General features: G+C 48.0%; 1 protein-coding gene and 1 pseudogene across 1 annotated transcript; one reads left to right on the forward strand and one right to left on the reverse strand.

Annotated features, from left to right (window-relative positions):
• The first annotated feature begins 923 nt into the window (after window positions 1-923).
• Window positions 924-1,550, forward strand: LOC128727291 (cuticle protein CP14.6-like; annotated as a pseudogene).
• Window positions 1,551-5,155: 3,605 nt separating this feature from the next.
• LOC128724661 (uncharacterized) lies at window positions 5,156-18,730 on the reverse strand. Its single transcript, XM_053818383.1, has 7 exons — window positions 17,275-18,730; window positions 9,225-9,293; window positions 9,013-9,146; window positions 8,725-8,925; window positions 8,055-8,652; window positions 7,847-7,962; window positions 5,156-7,774 (listed from the first exon to the last, which is right to left on the reverse strand). Exons 1-7 carry the CDS (start codon window positions 18,728-18,730, stop codon window positions 5,156-5,158), a joined length of 5,193 nt encoding a protein of 1,730 aa, XP_053674358.1.
• Between the last annotated feature and the right edge of the window lie 1,759 nt (window positions 18,731-20,489).

Raw genomic sequence — 20,489 nt, forward strand, 5'->3', positions numbered from 1 at the left:
CCCCACCATCTCGAAGCGTGAACAGCAAGAGTAAATGAATCGCGAGGTTGGTTAGAAATGTTATAACTGCTGCTGTAGGAATAATAGAGATATTAATAGAGAAATGAAATGAAGGCACATTGAATACACTTTGACTTTAAGTTTCCAATCTCACCTCTTCCTTCGACAGTGAAATTTCCATTTCTATCACCTTGTTTGGTGCATGTTGCGGTTAGAAAGTCCAAGCAAATTTTTTTGCGTACTCCCATTGCAGAGATCTCTCCATCATCGCATCACGGCACCTGTACACGATCGACAGCCATCGGGACGGACTTAATTACGTTCGATGATCTACCCCGACTGTTGGTGGCTTGATTGAAATTGCACATCACCTTGAAAATATCAACCAGGCCCGGTTGAACTCGCATTCGGTCAGGGGTCACGACGTCGCATCAGACAGCTGTCTAGGATGGGGTGAATTTGTCAACGAGTCGGGTGTCGACTTTTCTCTCTCTCTCTCTCTGTTTCACCCTTCACCCCTTCATAAATCACACTGTCCCGTGCGTGTGGCCCACTCGGGAAGGGGCCCCGAAATAATGCACCAGACCTAGGCCCACTCGAAATCTCGCCGATGCGTCCGACAACGCGCTCGTATATAGGCAAATGTTAACGACTTTTAAGCATATGCGCGCCGGTCAAACTTACCCAATAACGCCCGGCTGGCGCGAAGATGCGCTCGCTCGCGGGAAGATATTTGATTATCTGCATACGAAATGCGCCACGGCTGAGTCTCGGGTTATGCTGCGTTCGGATCTCTCGCTCGCTCGTATGCGAGAGGTGAAATGTCGCGGGTGCGAAGGATCGTCCCTGTGCCGGTGCCCGGCTGAGAGGCGGAAGATTCGCACCATGCCGGTGGTGTATAAAACCGAACCCCATCAGCTGACATGATAACAGTAACCGATCGCAGCAGCAGCAAAGAGGAACACACGCACCTACTCCGAGCCAACGCGACAAGCTTTGAAAATGTACAAACAAACGGTAAGTGCACGTGGGTGTCAGGATGAAGTCGTGGGTGCGCCGTACCGACTGTTCTAACGTGTCCTGTAACGTGATCATTCCATCTCCAACAGATCGTCGTGCTTTCGTGCGTCCTGGCGCTAGTCCTTGCGGCTCCACCAGCATCGGGTCCGGCCAAACGCTCCCCAGCCGGAGGTCCTGACGCGGATGCTACGGTAGTGGCACAGGATCAGATCATCAACGAAGGTGGCTCGTATGCGTACAACTACGAGACAAGCAATGGCATCAAGGCGCGTCAGACGAGCGATAACGGCGTGTCGGCAAACGGCGAGTACTCGTTCGTGGGTCCTGATGGCACGTCCTACTCGGTGGTGTATGTGGCCGATGAGAATGGCTTCCAGCCGCAGGGTGCCCATCTCCCGACTGAGCCACCAGCGCCTGAGCACGTCATCAAGCTACTGGAGGATCTGCGCGCTAACCCACCGTCCGATCCGGAGTTCAATCTGGCCTCCCTGGATGCGACTTTGGCGCGGCTCCGTGCCACCCAGGGTTAAAGGGAAGATGGCGAGACGAGACGATCGATCGCAGGACGAACGAGAGCTGTACATATTTCAACTGGCCGCGTTGGGCTCCCTGTTGTACATAGTGATCCTTCCTCGCGGGAGGACTAAGTAGTTCAATTTAATGTCAATTCTAGCACCAATAAAGAACGAATGAAAGCGCACATACGCAGGTGCCGGTGGTTTTTGCAGGGTAGGGTTCGCAGGAGAAAAGAAACAGAGGGCACAAAAGAAACACCTGGAACTGGCCGGGTGGAGGGTCTCTTCCCTGGGTGGGCTCCTAAAATCGTGCTGCCGGTTGCGATCGTTAACGCGGAAACCGTAACCTACGACGGTTAAGGTTATGTAACGCCTCGTAACACTTATTCAAATTGGCCCAAAAATTCCACGACCCAGGAGAGATGCCAGACATATGTCACCGTGCGGTTTAGGGATCGTAAGAGTTGCGAAAGGAAATTTATTCGTCCCCAACACACACCTAGGCGCGAGCCACTCGGTTTCCTTATCGCTGAATGATGATGGATATGGATTGCACACGCTCGCAGGGAACACGGATTTTGTAACCCGTTTACGAAAGGTGCTGCTATCGCCATCAGCAGGACCTTCAGCCGAACAGGGGTGATATCATCACAGGGCAGCAGCTACACCCTGATGATGTAACGAGCGCCACGTCGATTTAAATTAAAGTGTTTATTCATTCATTCTTTCCTTTACTTTGTCTATATGTGAGGTTCGCAAACTATTCCCTTCCCCGGGTTTGTGTTCGTTTGCGCGTACGCAACCGTAGTTGGTCTTGCCTGCCGATTTTTGCTCGTTTTCAAACTTGCCAACGACACAACGCACGCAACGTTAACATACCGTCTGGCGTTTGCGTTCCGTTGCATCATTTTTGCATCCTGACATCTTAAAACTAGGAATATAAGAGGCGTACGGGGCGGCGGCGACAAAACATACCGGAGTCAAGTTACCCATCTATAAGCATTACTAAAGAATAAAACAAAAAGAAAACCGTATCAAGCTAGTTTAGTACGCAAACCCTGGGTAAAACACCATTGGTGACCATATCCTCGCGCGCAACGTGCAGTTGGCGTGATCGTCCTTTTTGTTTTGTTTCCCTGCCCACCGCTAGATGGCGCTAAATTAACACGCGTGTTTACACTACTGATTGCGTGTCGGTTGGATAAGTGACTTAAAAGTAATCATTATTTAGCTAAAAATGTATTTAACGTTGGCTCGAGCAAAATATCCTTCCCTTTCGCATCACGGGTAGCGCGGGGACGGCCGTGCTCTCCCGTCACACATTTGTAACTACCTATCGCACTAGAGTCAATATTTCTTAAATGGTTCATCGCTCCCTCCTTTCTTGCCGCTCGTGAAGCTTGTCTAGTCGCTAGATCGCACCTCAATGTATTTCTCAAATTCCTCGATTGGTTTGGGAAGGACGGGCAACGGAAACGTCTAACGTCAAAACCATAAAATGTGTATAATTTATCCGTACGGCTCGGGCCAGAATCCGGCACCTGATTTGCTACGTGAAGTGAAACCAAACACTCCTATAGGGATAATGCTTCATTGCCACAAGGGTGCTTTCCTGTGTTGTGGATCGTTTCTACCTTTCTGTATCAGTTTTGTTTTATTTTTGTGTAGCTTGATATGAGAGGACGGCCATCTGACCGGGAGTGCGTTCACAGTTCCGCACCGGTAGTTTTTTCCTGTTCTAGTGTTTTGCACAAATTTACAATTTTTCAAACGTACACGTGTACGCGTTGCATTTCCCCCGATCGGTTTACGCTTTTTTACCGATCGTTCGGGATAACTCGTGATGAAATAATACACAAGAAAGGTGCACTAGGCACCTTTGCCTGTTAGTACATATCATGTGGTTAAATTAGTACATACCTCAATTGCTCCATTAAGATCCTTTCAATACACTGTTGGTGATACGCATGCAGTTCATGTTTCTTTTTCTCTCTTGTTTACGCTACGATTACCAGCACTACTATTTGTGTTGATGCATTGGGCACCGTCGTCCACTTTTAGCCCTGTGCTGATATCCTTCTAAGGCTGTTTGCTACGACTTTGGTCTTTTTCACACTGAAAATTCACACTCACACGTACTACATGGCCAAACTGAACGATATAGGGAAACAGTCGTGATCGGAAGAGAAAAACAGAGTTGCCTTTATACACGCCATAAGTTTCGACTATTTCACGCAGTAGATTAGCCAACACAACACGTTCCTGTAACAGCGGCGTAGTTTCGTCGAATAATAAGTGCGCATGTCCGTGCTATAGCGATTGACGATAAGATATGGAAGATGTGTTTCTCTTACCACCGGACGTGTTGGCATTTTGCATGAGCAATAGCATTTCGCTCGTTCCGTGAATTCTACTCAAAAACCTCGCGTCAATTTGTCTTTTCTATTTCTTTGAGAACCAAAAAAATCATCTACCATTACTAGAACTATTTTATGTTCAATTATTTTTTTTTGTCTAATTGGTGCCCTTTCGATACCGACAATTTGCATTTATTCGTACGCATACCCCCATCGGATGGGGGAGGCGCACGGTTACGTTCGTTCATTTTGTGGCGTATTGAACTATTCGTACCTATAACCTCCAATGTTGAGATTCATCGATCGATTAAAGCATTTCGCTTTGAACCATGTTGCATCTCAATAACCTTCTTCTGAGCGAACTACTATGAGTTTTCGTTACCGTTTTTGATCTACTGTTTCGTTTCATTTTGTTTTTACATGAGCAATGAAAAATGAACACTTCGTGCGTATTCTGTCCTCCTTCCTTATTATCATTCACAATCGTTCTCTCTCGATAACTTTCTGTCGCTTTCTCTCTTTCTCCTTAGTAAGTGCACTTTTCTATTCTTCATTTCTATTATCGTCGTTTGCAATAATGAAAATATGTTGCAGCCAACAAAACACAAGCAGCCATCCTTTACTCGATAGATAGATAGTATGTGAGGCTATTTAAGGAATATAAAATCGTCTATAATTAAATGATTGGTTCACAATAGTAGCGCATATGTACGTAGAAATATATACGTAAAACTATTACTACTAAACGTATAATTTTTTTTCATGTATGAGACATGTGAAAAACAATTATATATATTTAAAATAAAAGAAATTATCAAACAAAAACCACACACAATCATATCCAACATAAAAAAGAACAAAACCACGCGCCCTGAAGGGCAGATTATTAGTAGACCAAAAGCAAAGCCATTCTCCGTTTTTGATCATGTTGCTCCCTCTGGTCAAGTCAGAACAGCGACTGCTCTATTATAAAATGAGCTGGAATTGCTTGGCGCACCGGAGTCAGCAAGCGAAAAAAAAACCAAAACTATGAATATGTATACAGACATGAATCGAAACATCGCTTCGAATAGAAATTATAACGTGTCCGTTTTAGTATGCAATTTGTTTGCAATGGAACTGAATAAAACGGTCTACAAGCACCCATGGAGATACCCAAGTGACGTCATAATTGGAAGGTAATAAATAAATATCAATCCCTACATGCTATTGATTCGTCCCTCTTTCGCGACTACATTTGACATGCTACATGGAAACGCTGTTTTAAAAAACTTCACTCGTATTTAGTTCGAACGAGGTATCATACCGGTTTCTCCGCCGTGTAAGTGAGTAGTTTTTTCGCTCCATTTGGCGCAAACGCTTTGGCCGAGGTTCGTCTGCACACACCTCCGGGCGTCTTTTCATTATACGTTTCGCGGGTTCAGTGGGATTGCTAATGCCCACCCCCCGTAAGTCCAGACGATGGACATGATTTGCGGACATTTCAACCTCTATCCTCACCCGCGATGTCGATGGTTGAGCGCCGGCATCTGGCTGAACCGTGTTCGTCAAGTCAAATGGCGTAAACCCGTAAAAAATCTCGCTCTCTTCCAAATCGTAGCCCGAGAAAAAATGCTCATCATCATCATCGACTAATGACAGCACATAGTCGAAACCAGCAAACACCACGTCGTCATCGTCGGATTCGTACGACGACTGTCCATCAAAGGGACCGTAGTAAAGCTCCATGGTGTCCAACACGTCATCGAATCGTTCCTGCTTCACCTGTAAAGCTGTCGCTTGTCGTTGCGTACTGGCAACTGCACGGGATGGTGAACAAGCTTCGGTGTTTATCGATGAAAAAAGAGAAACACTCTCTTCCGTTCGGTTCGGGACAGGCATCTCGTTACTACTACTGGCAACCGCCGAAGGTGGTTCCTTTGGTCGCTCGTTTTCCTTATCATTTCGAAGCGCATCATCCGAGATGCTTTCCTGATTGCTACACATAACAGCTGCGTCCTGTTGCACCGATGGCCTTACTTCTGTACCTACCGCTAAGCCTATTATATTTTCACACGCGTCCTTCGAAACCATAACCACTTGATCGTTGTTGCAAACAGGAGTTCGTTGCTGCTCTGCTGCCGTGGCGATCTTCGATGTACCTCCGGCGCATTTTCTTCGCTTGGTCACTATCCTACCTTTACCAACGTTGTTATTATTACTTTCTGCTTCCTTCGGACTTCTGATACACACGGACGCGTTAAATTCCTCATCCGTTTCCGGTTCGTCTTCCTCCACGTCGGCCACTATTTCGTCCGTTTGTTCCGCCTGCACTTGCTGGCCGATGGCTTTGTGGTGTTTTCTCTGCGCATCCACCACGAGTCGTTTGTCGGGCATGGGATGCCGTGCTGGAGCACACGGATCAACGGCAGCCTCACGCAGACGATGCACTGCCCCAACGGCTTTATTATTGGCTTCCTCCTCATCGTCGTCGATGATTATTACGACAGAACCATTCGACAGATGCCGGCCGTTGCACGTGTCCCGCATCGGACTACCAGAATGCGAGAAGCTGCTTTTGCTGCTCTTACTGCGTCCGATTCCACTCGATGTGCTTTCCTCGATCGAGCTGCTGTACTTCGAGTCCATCGATTTCGTGGTCGACCCGGAAAGCTCGGGAACATCGATTTCACCGTTCTGTCGATGTGTCCGTTTGTTCTTGACACCACCAGCAGCACTACAGTTACTGCTGCTGAGTGGGTTGTGATTAGGCACTGCGGTCGTAACTGAGTTCGATTTTGTCAGGCTGCCACCAGCAACAAGCCCGTTGCTTTCGGAAATCCGCTCCCGCTGTGCTGGCTGTACCATCATTAGTCCAACCGGTCCCCGTGACCTTCGGGCAGTTTCCTTCCGCAACCGGAACCCGCTCCGCTCGGCCATTTTAAATGCATCGTACGTGTTGCGCACGTTCGCCTTCAACTGCTGGTAGGTCAACTGTGCCTGGCTCGATAGCTGCCGCCCTTGGTGCTCGGTGGATTCTTGCAACCACCGGTGCCTCAACAGCTCCTGCATCGTGAGCCGCTTGTCAGGATCAACCGTCAGTAGATCTCGCACCAGATTTTTCGCGGAATCGCTCACACCCAGCCAGATACTCGTGCTGAGATCAATGGACCCGCGGCGAATCTTGTCGCAGATGTATTCCATATGTCTCGCGGCCGACGCTAGATTCTTGTGCCCGAAGAACTGGCGCGGCGTGAACGGTGCCTGTCCGCACAGCATTGTGTACAGTACGACGCCGAGTGACCACACGTCGGTTGCTTCGAGGGCATATGAGGAACTTGAGGATGGCGTGCAACCCAACACCTCCGGGGCCACGTATCCTAGCGTGCCGGCAGGTATGTGCGAAGCCTCGTTACCACCATCGAGACGTTCGGCGAACCCGAAATCGATGAGGCGCAACCGATCGGAGGACCTCCGCTCGAACAGGATGTTCTCGGGTTTCAGGTCGCGGTGGACGTATCCCTGCCGGTGTATGTAGGCAACCGCATCCACGAGTTGGCAGAAATAGATGCGCACTTCCCGCTCCGTCAGCTGGGTTAACTGCCGGTTGAGGTGCTGCAACAGTTCGCCCCCGTCGAGGTACTCCAGCACAATGTACACGTAGTTGCTGTCCTCGAGCAGCTCGATGAATCGCACCACATTCGGGTGCCCTTGGCACTGGCGCAAAGCGGTCACTTCGTGTTTTGCGAGCTGCGCCGTTTGCGGGTGGTTGAACATCACCTTGACGGAGTAGAAATTGTTGCCGCTCTGGCGCAACCGCTGGCACTTGAGGCAGGTGGAGTACGAACCGATCCCTAGGGGAGCATCATCCATTAGTTCGTACTTCCTGAAAAACGGTGATTGCTGGGGGGTGACGAAGAACGAAAGATCATTGATTAGAGAGGTGGTTAAATTAGGCTGGATGTGCGATTGTACCTTTGATGCGCTTTGTCTAATGAAGTTTTCCTCGGGGCGCATGTTATGATACGGGATGAACTTGTTCCGATCGTCGATACTCTTGCTCAATAGCTTCGGTGAGACGTAGGAGTATCCTTTAAGGAGATAAATAGGAAACCACAAAACGAGCGTTGAGCAGACGAGTTTTTAGGAGCCTCAAAACACACCCAGGGGTGCTTCTACATACCCCTGAAAAGGCGATCAGCATTCTTTGGCGCAGCGCAGGGCTTTTCAACCGCTTCTTGATTGGTGAATTCCGCACTGAAATTGCGCGTATCCAGTTCGTCCTCCACAACCGGAGGGAACGGTGAGTTGAGCTGCTTCTTGATTAGCCGGGACCAGTTGATTGACTGCATAAACGGGTGAGACTTTAGGTCGGCCGCATCGTTTTTGCCACTGCCGAGCCGCCGTTTCGGATCCTTCACCAGCAGCTTGCGGATGAAGTCGGTCGCTTCGGGCGATATGTTCTCCGGAATGACTGCGTCGGTTTCCAGGATACGTCGTGTAGTTTCCGGAGTTGCCTCTGACGAGAACGGAGATCCACCCGTTAGCAGCTCGAACGTAAGCACCCCAACCGACCACCAGTCGACGGTGGAATCGTGTCCTATCAGCTGGGACGATCTCAGGATCTCAGGTGCCATGTACTCCACCGTACCGCAGAAGCTGTGCGTTCGCTCGTTCTCGTAAAGGAGCTCGCGCGACAAACCAAAATCCGTCAGCACGACGTGGCCATCCACGTCGATCAGAATGTTCTCCAGCTTAATGTCACGGTACACGATACCCAGCTGCAATTAGAGCATACGCGAAACTGTCATGAAAACGTGCCCGCTACGATGTGTCACAACACGTGGCCGTACCTTGTGCAAATATTCTATCGCAACAATGATTTCAGCGATGTAGATCTGCACTTCCGACTCGGAGAAGCTATGCTTTTGGCAGAGATGCGTGAACAGCTCGCCACCGATCACGTAGTCCAGAATCAGGTACAGCTTGGAGTCCGTCTGGAAGGCGTAGTGCATCGTAACCAGAAAGGGTGCATCCTGTATCGCTTCGAGCACCTTTAAGACAAACAAATAACACCATCGAACGATTGTTAGGTTCAGTATTTAGACACTTCGCGGATGACTCGCAGAATCTTTGCTTACCTGTCGCTCGGTTCTAGTGTGCTCGGCCGTCTTTTTCTTCAAGCTAACGATGCCCTTCTTCAGGACCTTCATGGCGTATATCTTGTTCTTGTCGACCCCGGTCAGCTTCCGCACCATGTACACAGTACCATAAGCTGGAGGATCGAGTACATTAGAAAACATGAGGAATAAGTACAATCTCTGGACCGGAGCATGTTAATAATAATAATTACCTCCCGTTCCCAGGACCTTCAACATTTCAAAATCCTCCAGACTGACCCTGTCAGCCGCGTTTAGTCGAACTGTAAAATGAGAATCAAATAGAGAGCATATTATTCATCTATCAACGAAGTGAAGTAATTAATTCAGTTAGTTCGTCTCCCTTCGGGTTAGATATCTCGAAAAGCTTGAATTTTGTCCCCATTTTAATGATTCAATCGAACAGAGATGCACATTCGATTGTGTGTGGTTAGCATGTTGTGGTTTTTGCCTTGGGCTGCCAAGGGCTTCAATGAATGAAAATACTAGCGTCTGGTGGAGCCGTAGTGACTCGTTCAGCACACCACGACATTCGCTTGGAGCATGTCGCTTTTCAGCCAAGAATGGTGTCATGACACAGATTGATCCACAAACGAACCCCCCAGAGCCAACCGCATAACCCCGGCCGCAACATTCCGGGGTAGGAATTCAACCGCCAAGCGTTGGCCGGTTGTTTGTGTGTGATGGCGTCTCGCGCCGGTGTCATTCCCAAAAAAGGGCTCACTTGCGACCGACCGGTGGAGAAGGAATAGTAGAAAATGGCCTCGTGCAACATGAAACGTTCTTCGCGGGCTTGGTGGATGATGATGCTATCGCGGATGGTGAGAAGAAAGCATGATTTGATGACCTACTTTCTGGCGTTCGCGTACCGCTTTACCGCTAGCACCGTGTAGGTGTAGCTGCTGGCGGTGTGGTTGCGAGTAGTAACAATAGTAATGGTGTTAGTAGACATTGCCACCTGCACACCATATTTTCCCTTCGCCAAACAACCGAGTCTCAAGCGAAGCTAGACAAAATATAGAATTTTTCGGTCCTATTTTGTACTAATTTTCCTCGCAAACAACTACTTGCTACTTGCTGATGATCGGTCCTATTTTGTACTAATTTTCCTCGCAAACAACTACTTGCTACTTGCTGATGATCACACTTTAGGCAACATGTAACAACATTGCACCCCATCAAAGCATGCTACCAACGTTGCTACGGGGGTTTGTTGTCAAAATTGCATCTAGCGGGTGCGTGGTATAGTAAAGCATATCCGCACACACAAATACCCGCCCAAAGAAGAGAAACTCTATGCTCTCTTACAGTTGGCTAGCATAATTTATGCTCCCTCCGGCTCCAAATTACTGCAAAGCCGTTACTTGCGAGATCCGCTTCCGTTACTCGAATTATTTTTCCTTTGGGGGTGAGGCGATGATGGCGTTAGTAAGGCGAAGTAACGGAATCACACGCGCGCAGGTTCGCGATGCTGTACCTCTTTAGCTAGGGGGTGTTTTGTTGGCATCTTGTAATATAGAAAGAGAGAGTATGAAATGTGGTGGTTTACCACCGTGGCGTTTGTATGCGTGTATGAGTGTGCGAGCAGCGCGTGCAGTGTGCGTTTTTACATAACTGCATCTCTCAGCACCGAGCCCGTGAGGAGAAGCAAGAGCATTGCGTGAACATGGAAAGTGTTTTTCGCTAGTAGCGCCGTTTTTCACTCCCCCCTGTGATGAAAAAAAAACCACCGTGAGTAGTGTTCGTGAGTGTCGGCTTGCTCTCTTCTCAAATCCACCCCTCAGAAGAGCCATTGGGAGGAATCGCCGCCATAAACTAGGGGTTGGAGTTGGGCTGGTGTTGCCGCAACAAACAATAACACCTGTAGCGTTCGTAGAATAGCAACTATTTGCTATTTCCACGTTGGACTGCCCTCCGTGTCGATGTGTACGTGACCGGACGGTGGAAGACAGGACGACCGGTCCTAATTCCTACGCACTTTTTACATTTCTACGACTGTGGGGAGGGCGGCTGTCAAAAAACACCGCGTTATAGCGTTACGCAGCGCAGTTACTTTGCAGTCGGGTTGCTATTAGTGCGCTCGTTAAAATAGTAACAATGTTTTAAAAGGCGTTACGCTTGGGTCGAAAAATTCTCCGAACGATTAAATTGTCCCACACAAACACTACCGCTACGGCTGCCTGTATTGAATTGGACCGACATTTTAACTCATCTCGATAGACGACCCAAAACAAACCACCGCCAACAGGACAGGGCTGTGCGCATCGCGTGCCATTCAAATGCGCGAAATTTATCGAATGGCGCAGCAGCGGAATACGACCTCATTATATTTTATCGTGTGTTGGCGCTTTGATTTCCTCTCGACCGAAGTTGCTTGTTTTCGCTTGCTTTGGATTCCTGTTTTTTGTCTATCTGTTCGCGGTCCAAACTCCACAACCCCTCGCAGGATGATCGTATTACGCTAAAAACAAACAGGCAGCATAGAACAAGCACGAATCATAGAAAAAAACATATGACTCCAGCACAACAGAAATTTACCGGCGTTTATTTTCAAACATTTTTGGTTTATACAACGTTGCGAAAGACAATGGAACAAGAGTGGAGAGTTTTCACGGAGTGGCTTTTTAGACTAGTGCATCACAATGCCGCGAATGGTATCTCTCATCAATCAGCAAATATACTATCTGTTTGCATTGCCTTACTCAATAGAAATCGATAAATTATATGAACCAGCTAGCCAGTGACACAACCCGCAGAGTCGGGGAGAAAATTCACTTTCATTTTCTCTCACCTTCAAAAAACTGAACTGGAAGTGAAAGTTGAAATTAAGGGAAAAAGGCAACAGCTCCACTGAATGTAACAAAAAAAAAAACAGTAGTAAAATATATATATACAAAGTGTACCATTGCTATTTATTTCCATTTTGTTGCGTTTGTTGTTGGGTAAAACATAACTAAAATGTACGTATACAGGCAAGGTAGTTCATTGCCTTGCCTTGGGGGCGCACGTGCCTTAGACGTAAATTCGTCCCTGATAGGAACTGATACGAGCTCCAAGCCTTGTGTTTATGTTTTCAACAGTAGCCGCTTTTTTCCAGTCAGTTTTATATAATGTGATTAAAAGTCGCGTGAACTCGCCACATGGTATAAAAAGCAGCATGTATAACCCCAGCATCCTACGGTAAGGGGTTCTAGTGCACAAATGTGGTGTTGGCAATCTAAAATGGCGACTATTTTTTTACTTATATCACCCTGCGGCTCTAATACTCTAAACTGCTGAATTAATTAGCCGGCTCGGGAACGGCACGTTCTACTGAGCGTTGCTAGAGCAGCAAAACAACATAAAGAAAAAGTTGGCTAAAACAAACACTGCAATAAAAATCCTCAACAAAATTGTGAGAAAAAAAGACCCATTTGCTGAAGGTTTTCGTATTCGCTGATAAGCGTCAACCATCTCGAGATATAATGAAAATGAAAACGTTTTGACAGTGAATTTTATTGAACATTATTCCTCCCGTTAGAACGCAACAACGCATTAAACGTGCAATGGAGGCAAGATTCACCAATACCGTGTTGCCGTTATATTGGGAACTGAATGCGTTCCGTGCATCGGCTGCACAGCTGTGCACGGCAAAACGCGATCTACTACCACCTCAAAGTAGGGCCTACGCGTACCCGTAATTGCACTACTACGACCAACTTACAATGCAGCACAACCCCCCCACATGGACCACTTTGCTTTGAGTTGCGCACGGTCCAATACGCCGGAAAATGCACACATTTGCAAGCGCATTAGACCGGTGCACTCTCGTGTGGGGCGAAAATAATAATAATACACCAACAATCCAGCTCTGCTGCACACGATCACATGTACAAAGAGCGGTGATGATGATAAACGGAATCGGAAGAAACGTGTCGTAAACTGCGAAACAATCTGCAATTTCACCGAACGAATGTAACCGATGTAACATTTAATTTGCACGCGATGCCATCGTCCCACGAAACGTTATCTGTGTCTCTGCTGATGCGGGTATTGCGGATACTTGTTCTTGGAAGGGAAGGATCACCTTTGAATCGATAAACAGTCGACAGCTCGAGACATTAAGTTTATCGTGTTCCAAGAAAAATCCTCACCCACCTTTTTTCTCATAATCGTTCCATCGAAGGGTAAATACAGCTACGATTGATACGAAAGAACCTCCTCTGATAAACCCTTAGTATGTATTGCCTATGGAACGACATTTTACTGTACCAAAGGCGAGTAAACGGAGACTGTATCATGTGGTTCCGTTGATCGATGATTCATCGATGCAATTTTCACACAATGGCAAACGATTCTGCTGATAATTTGCCACATTTCCTAACGAGACGAGTATGGCCAGATATATGGTTAAATGGTGAATACACTTTCACTTTTCGTTTTGTAGAGTCTCGTGGATCATCTTAAAAAAAATAATCCCCCAGTATAATCGATAAAGCTTCTCCATATCATTTCTTCTTTGCAACCGAACGAAGGGACGTTTAACGTCCATCCGTCTGCTCTTTGTTGTCTAGGTTTCGACCTTTTCGTTCTTATTACCAAAAATCTAGCATTCCCGACGTGCTCCATCGGTTTGTTTTTTGTTGTTGCTGTGGTTCATATACAAACGAAGACGATATAAAATCTAGCTCCGCACGGCTAGACTCAAGAAAAGAAGAAAAACAACTGACTAAACGAGACGTAGAAGCACAGACGACTGATGTTCCACCGTCAGTAAAGATCCACTGTCCATGGTCAGGGTTTTTCCTGCAGAACCTCGTCGAAAAAGAAGCTCATTTTCTTTGGCCCCGATTCTGTCGCCACAGTTGCACCAAATGCACTTGTACATCGAGAATAGCTTCGTCGGTGTGTGTGCAGGTCTGCGACGGAATGGTGGCGGTGGTAATCGTACATAATCGATCCACGGTTTTCCCTTGATGATGCTCCTAAAATTCCTGACCTGGGACGACACAAAGCGTAGCAAAAACCCCACCACTTCACTGCTTTCCTTCGAAGCACAACTTGCGAAGGACCTTGGCGAAGGTCGTCTGAAAAACTCTGGCAGAGAAAGTTCATCATCAGCTGCCAGTGAATGACGAGTGCAGTGGAAAGTGCAAGAGACAGAGAGAGAGAGCGAGGGTTCCCCTACTCTAGGTGAAAATTGGGATGAAACATAAACAGACGCAGCTCTTACTCCAGTGGAGTATGAAAATCAAAACCTAACCTAACGGGTTTAGGAGTAGGGCTTTTTGATTTGAATTGAAATGCATTTAGCAAACAGCAAATGGATGTTTATTTTATCATGCAATACCCGGATATTGTGGTCTTGGACAACGGTCGAGGGCTCTTATCATCTAACCGGCCACACAAACCACGTATCGTTTGCCTATGAAGCCGAGAAACAATTGCCGATGATAGTGGCGAGAGAAGCGTAGATTACAATTTGTTAGAGCTATACATGTGATGGGAAATGAAGACTGGTTTGAGGCGGTAACACGTTGAAAAACATAGAATAAGAGGCTGTTCATGTATATTTTTCAGTAGCAAAATTTGGTACTTGATTATTTGGATCCCATCCCAAGCATGATCGCATATTTTACACGAATTTCAACTGTATTGTGGATCATGTTTCATCGCTATATCGCGACACATTCGACGGTGGTGGTTGAGTTCAGTGACCAAACAACTATTTGAGCAACTATTTTCGTTTACGCTCAGGGTCAAGGTACCGTCGATTGCGATTGGGAATTCGTGTGGGGAAGCATACTTTATCAGCTCACAAAGCCGACCGTGACCAAATACGACCAAGTTCGTCTACTGAGCCGCCGCTTGGCGACATCGTGCTATCCTTATTGAAACAGGCCTGTCTGGTTCGAAAATCGGAGGTGATCGAACAATTAAATTATACGCCGCAAGGTGGTCTGTTGCCCCCGGGGGGCGAGAGGGGGGGGGGGGTTTGGATACGTTTAATGCTGCTGTAATGAGTGCGGAACTGACCCGAAAATTGTGCCCAAATTTCCAATTGTCTATTAAAGGGCTCTTACACAGATAGACTCGCTCGGTCAGAAAAGGACTGACGAGCCAATAATAAGAAACAAAGTTAAAAAACACTCCATACACGCCTCTTTTTCGCGTGTCGAAAATCTATTCATCGAAGCACGGGCTATACAAAAATAAACGCAAGCTTCTGTTTTTATTGCAAATACAAACGGAAGCCCACTTCGGCTTTCCCTTGGGCTTTCCCACTTCCACAGGCCTACATGTAAACAAAAACCGAACCGGAAACGTTGACCTTTAACCAAGCTGCCAAAGTGGTGACCTTACAGCTACGGCTGTATAGAAGAGAATAAGAAAAAATAGAACAATATTCGATCCACGAGTCCGCAGCAAGAGGTTGTCTTTCTTTTATACGTGTAGTCTGAACACACCACAGAAGTTCATAGTGGCAAAACTGCCTTAAAATCCGAACCGGACCGCCATGTTACAGCTCATGCAAAAATGCATCGTAGAATGCAGCCAGGGGTGGTTATGTGCACCTCCTGCCTAAAGTGGCAAGGAAGCGAATGGTGAAACATAGCGGGAATGGAAGGAATGCACACGAAACAGAGACACACAAAACAAAGCATGTGTAGGGCAGGAGAATCAAGGAGGGCAGCCAATTTTGAAATGGAAATAACTGTAACTTTTACAAATCTGTGCATATTTCCACTTTCTTCTCAGTTTCTCTCTCTCTCTCTCTCTCTCTCGCGTGCTCTCGGTAATGCACACAGCCATTTCCACGCGATTGGAAGCGTTGGTATGCGTGGAAAACTCAGTAGGCGCCCTATCTGGGTATGAGCGAGACAGCAAAAAGGGCCTTTCCAAGGCTTCTTGGATGTTTTCCACCGCCGTGGCGTGTTGTTGCCGTTTGTGCTGAACTGTTTATTTCGCTCCAGCTTGCTTGCGAGCACGATTTGAGAGCAGCCATTTAGCAAAGACGTGTATGTAAGCAAACGCTCTCGCTACGGAACACTCTCTGCTGAAGGGGTTGATTTGAGTGGCCGCAAACAACACGTACACACGGGGTGGTTAATAAAAAAAAGCCAGTAAGTTACCGTCAGGGGATGAAACAGCACATAATTATAAAAAGGAATACCCTTACACCGGGGAAGATGCTCTTTTCATGTCTTTTCGTGTGAATTTTCGGCCTTTACCCGTTCGCTTGGGGGTTGAAATTGATTCTTAAGGATGACCGAGTAAAGTTCTGACACATCCACCCAACGAGCAAACGAGGTAGTTTAAATCGAAACACACATCACCCTATTAATCGTGGATTCATTAAATATGCAAGTACCCAATACCTGGCCAGGCACAAAACTCGGATTATAAATTTAAAAAACAAAAACAAATCTACCCCGGGGAAAACAAAAAAGGGACGCCACGGGGTACTAAGTAAGTAATTAAATATCACCCGCAAAAGGATGTTCTTTTCAGATGCGATCCATATTCATGTTTTCACATAAAACAAAAAATTCACCCCTAAGTAGCCACAATGTTACACACTCATAGACACGCAGATAATGCGCTGTACACGGTTACCACCCCACAACAACACCCACTTTTATCTCTCTTTCTCGCTCGCACACACGCACGTGGGGTTTCATTTTTGTTCTGTTCGCATTCGCAGAAGGAAACGGGGTCAAAGTCACTTTTAATGCACCACTGCGGGGTGAAAACGGGGCGCGAACACACCGGTGGGTCGGTATTTCACCGTTGCCACAGCAAACCCTCCTCTGGGGTGGCTGGGAGGGTGCAGAAGAGAGCAACCCTACGCTACGCCATTTGCAGCAGTGTTTTCTCCCGCTTTTTGCCTGTTGTTGTTGTTGTTATGGAGCTTCCTCAGCTCTATGGACGAAAGCGATTCAGAAGACAACGCAATCTCCTTCCCCCAATAAGGGTGGGGGGGGGGGTGGCGATTTTGAAAACGACTCGACCACATTCTGCTCCCTCTGTGTGTATCGCAACGTTTTCTAGCACATACACACGGGCACACTGTCCTTCTTCGGCAAAAAAAACCCCAACGTTAAGGACATCATAAACTCGCGTTAGAAATTCAGTGATCGTATGCAGGATCATGAGATCTTGAACCTCACAAAACGTTCCAAAAAATCTACGAAATTCCCAACTGAGCCCTTCATTTGGGGTTTCCTTCCCATCCCTTCCTCCTACCCCGTGTAGCGCACTTACCTTTGGTATTGATGGCCGAAATTTTGATCATCTCCATCTCATCAAACTCAACGGAGGGGCCTTCGTAGATCACGCTGTCCGATCGATCCTGCTCGCCTTCCCCAGCCTTGTGATTGTTGTTATTGTTGTTGCTGCCCCCACCACCATTGCATTGCTTCTGCTTGCCACTCTCGAGCTGCATCTGATGTTCGTGCTCCTCTACGTCGATCACTTCATCGTCTTCATCCTCACGCATACCGTATTCCTGCTGTTGTCCATTGTCCGATTGGTTCATGGAATTTGTCACTGCATGTCCCTCCTGCTCCTCCTCCTCGATCGTCTCTCCATCCGCATACTCCAGCAGCTCCCCATCGTCGTCGATCTCCAGCCCGTCCTGCCCCTCTGAGTACATGCTATCATTGGCGGCCTCCACGTACTCCTCCCCATACTCGGTGGCTTCTTGCATCATCTCGGTGTCCTGCAGCGGATCGTAGCCGATTTCTTCATCTTCTTCTTCTTCCTCCTCCTCTCCACCTTCGACAACACCATCGTTCGACGCGTCGGTATCGTCCTCTTCCTGCGCCTCTTCGTGCAAGGACGACGTAGTATCACAGGCTGCCATAGCGATGCTTGTGCTGCCCCGACGAGGCATCACTCGTCTTGGCCAGCTGCTCGCTGGGGATGAAGTAACTTCCGGTTCCTCACCGTCCGTCTCACCATCGTCGTCCTCCCCATTTTGGCCGTCCGAATCGGTCGGATCGAACATGATCATGTTGCGATTGCTACGCATACGAAAGGCCCCCCCGCCGGTCGTTTCCTTCTCCACATCATTATCTGGCTCGTCCTCGTCCTCGCCGCTCGTACTGTCCGATTCCAGGATCATTGGGGCTTGCCTAGTCTGCCGGTATTTGGCGCTGTTGTTGCTGTTGCTGCTGCTGCTACCGCTACTGCTGCTGCCTCCCCCGAGCGTTGACGTCGCCGTTGTTCCTGCTAGCATCTTTAAGCGCTGCTTCTGTTGCTGCTGCTGCAATTTGTTCTGCTGCATTTTATCCGCAACCACGTGCTCGACCAGGGTGGCCGGATGGATAGATTCCGAGAGGCCTTTCCGCTTGCTAGCAGCCCCGGATGCTGCACTCCCATTGCTTCCATTTATGGACACAAGCAGCGAGGACAGCTTGAGCGTACCAACCATGTTCGACGAGTAATTGTACATATTTACGCCGCCGTTGTTACGACCGGACGATCGTACGCCCTGCACTGGTTGCTCCTTGCGCTGTGAGGACGAATGATTGCGGCCACTGTTGCTGCTAGTGGCAGTGCTGTTGCTGCTTGAGCCCTGCATTACCTCGAGACTGCGAAAGTCCTCACACAGGCGATTCTCGTGCCCACGTCTACCTGCCACAGGTGGCGGGTTGGCTACCACTGGTCCTCCTCCACCCACTCCAGCTCCGGCACGGGTGCGATTGTTTCGTCTCATCACGAGTGCGTTGTTCTATTCTGCAAAAACCTCTCTGTTCAACACCGTCGATGCACTTTCGCTACCCGTATTAATTCCCACAGATTCCTTGACCGCACACGCTTCACGCTTTGGCGCAAGGATTCCCCACACGTTCGACGGATCACGGATGGGACACCACTTCGTGCACTCGGTTTCTGACGCGAATTTCAGGACACACGCAACAGTGAAAGGACATTTTTGTCCGCTTCTGCTTCTTTTTTCACTTACTTTTCACGTTCACGACGACGCACATTAAACGAACTCGCGATTGCTCACGTTCTAACCAATGGGCCACAACCACCTTTCGGTGGGTGGTGGGCGGAAAATTCACCTAACGCTTGCTTCAGTGCTGCACCGGAAAAAGGAAGACGTGCGACATACACACGCACACGAGCTGTTAATTTTAACGCCACCTTCGCTTGGGGACACTTCACTTCACGGTACGGGAACACCGGATGAGTAGCGTGTGTGTGTGCACCACGCGCGTATACCAAGAGATCAATAGAATCGATTTGTCAAACTCGCGCGGCTCAGCAGCAGCGGAACTCAAAACCATACACAGCAACCTGGCGGTGCCTTCTCAGCTGATTCTCTCTCACGCGCCGTACGATTTGTAAGGTCCTACGTTATTTACTACGGATGGATGGGAAATTCCCACCCCCAGCCCTTGGGCCGTTTTTCACCCAGACAATGCATCACCAATACCAGACCATCGTTACGCATACGGTGAGAGCGTAGCAATGCGGCGCTGTTGCCGTTTTGATCAGCAGGCTGTTTTACATGGTGCATACGCACGCCCTTACACCCTTCGGTTGATCGTGTGAATGTGTGTGTTTGCTCGCGGTGTAGTGGCGCCGCGCACGCATCTGTCATGATGGGTTCATGTAACGGGACGGTTCCCTTTGGTGCTCGTTCTCTCACTCTCTTACGAGCGCTGCTTCTACGGGAAATTTCCACGGAGTGCGCCGCTCCACGATAAGTCTGATAACTCCCCAAATGTACCTTCTCGAGAGCCTTTTTATAGTGGGTGTGTGTGCGCGCGTGATAGAAAACACACTCGCCGCCATTATTGCACATTGTGTGCGTTCAAATGGTTGCAAGAGAGGCGCATCTCACACCGAATGTCATTTGGCCAAAGCGTTGGCAGGTTGAAGAAAAACAATAAACAAAAAAAAACACATTCGTTCGATGCGTTTGCACAATCGTCGTGCTCTCCCGCTCGCACGTGGTGCATGCATGCCCTTGCCCACTCTCTCGCTCTCTCTCTCTCGTTTTCTTTCTATCTCTTTCTTGGAAGCGTTTGCCGTTCTACACAACGATCTTCCGCACCAGCGCACGTCAAATGGAAAGTCGGTAGATAGCGTGATTTTCGGCGAATGAATTAAAACATTTAAACCCTTCCGGCGTGGTTACATCGTATCCCTGCACCGTCGAGCAAGGCGCAGTTGGCCCAAAAAGCAAAAAAGCAAAGAAGCAAAGCACTAACATACACATTATGCGGCGCCTACCCCACGGCTACGCTAATATCACACTGTCGCAACAGTATGGGTGCGCGAAAGTGCGTTTTCATTATTGTTTTCCTCGCTGCTCCTATTCATGTTCGCTTCGCAGGTTTCGCAGGTCCTGCATCCTCGAAGCCAAACATTAGCTACGCTTTAAATCCGGATGGGGACGAAGGTGGCCGCCATTAAACATTCAAACTCACTCCTCGGTTTTGTTGCTTGATCCTCGCAGGCTT

This window comes from Anopheles nili, chromosome 3 (assembly GCF_943737925.1).
Source record: "Anopheles nili chromosome 3, idAnoNiliSN_F5_01, whole genome shotgun sequence".
In the NCBI taxonomy this organism is placed as follows: domain Eukaryota; kingdom Metazoa; phylum Arthropoda; class Insecta; order Diptera; family Culicidae; genus Anopheles; species Anopheles nili.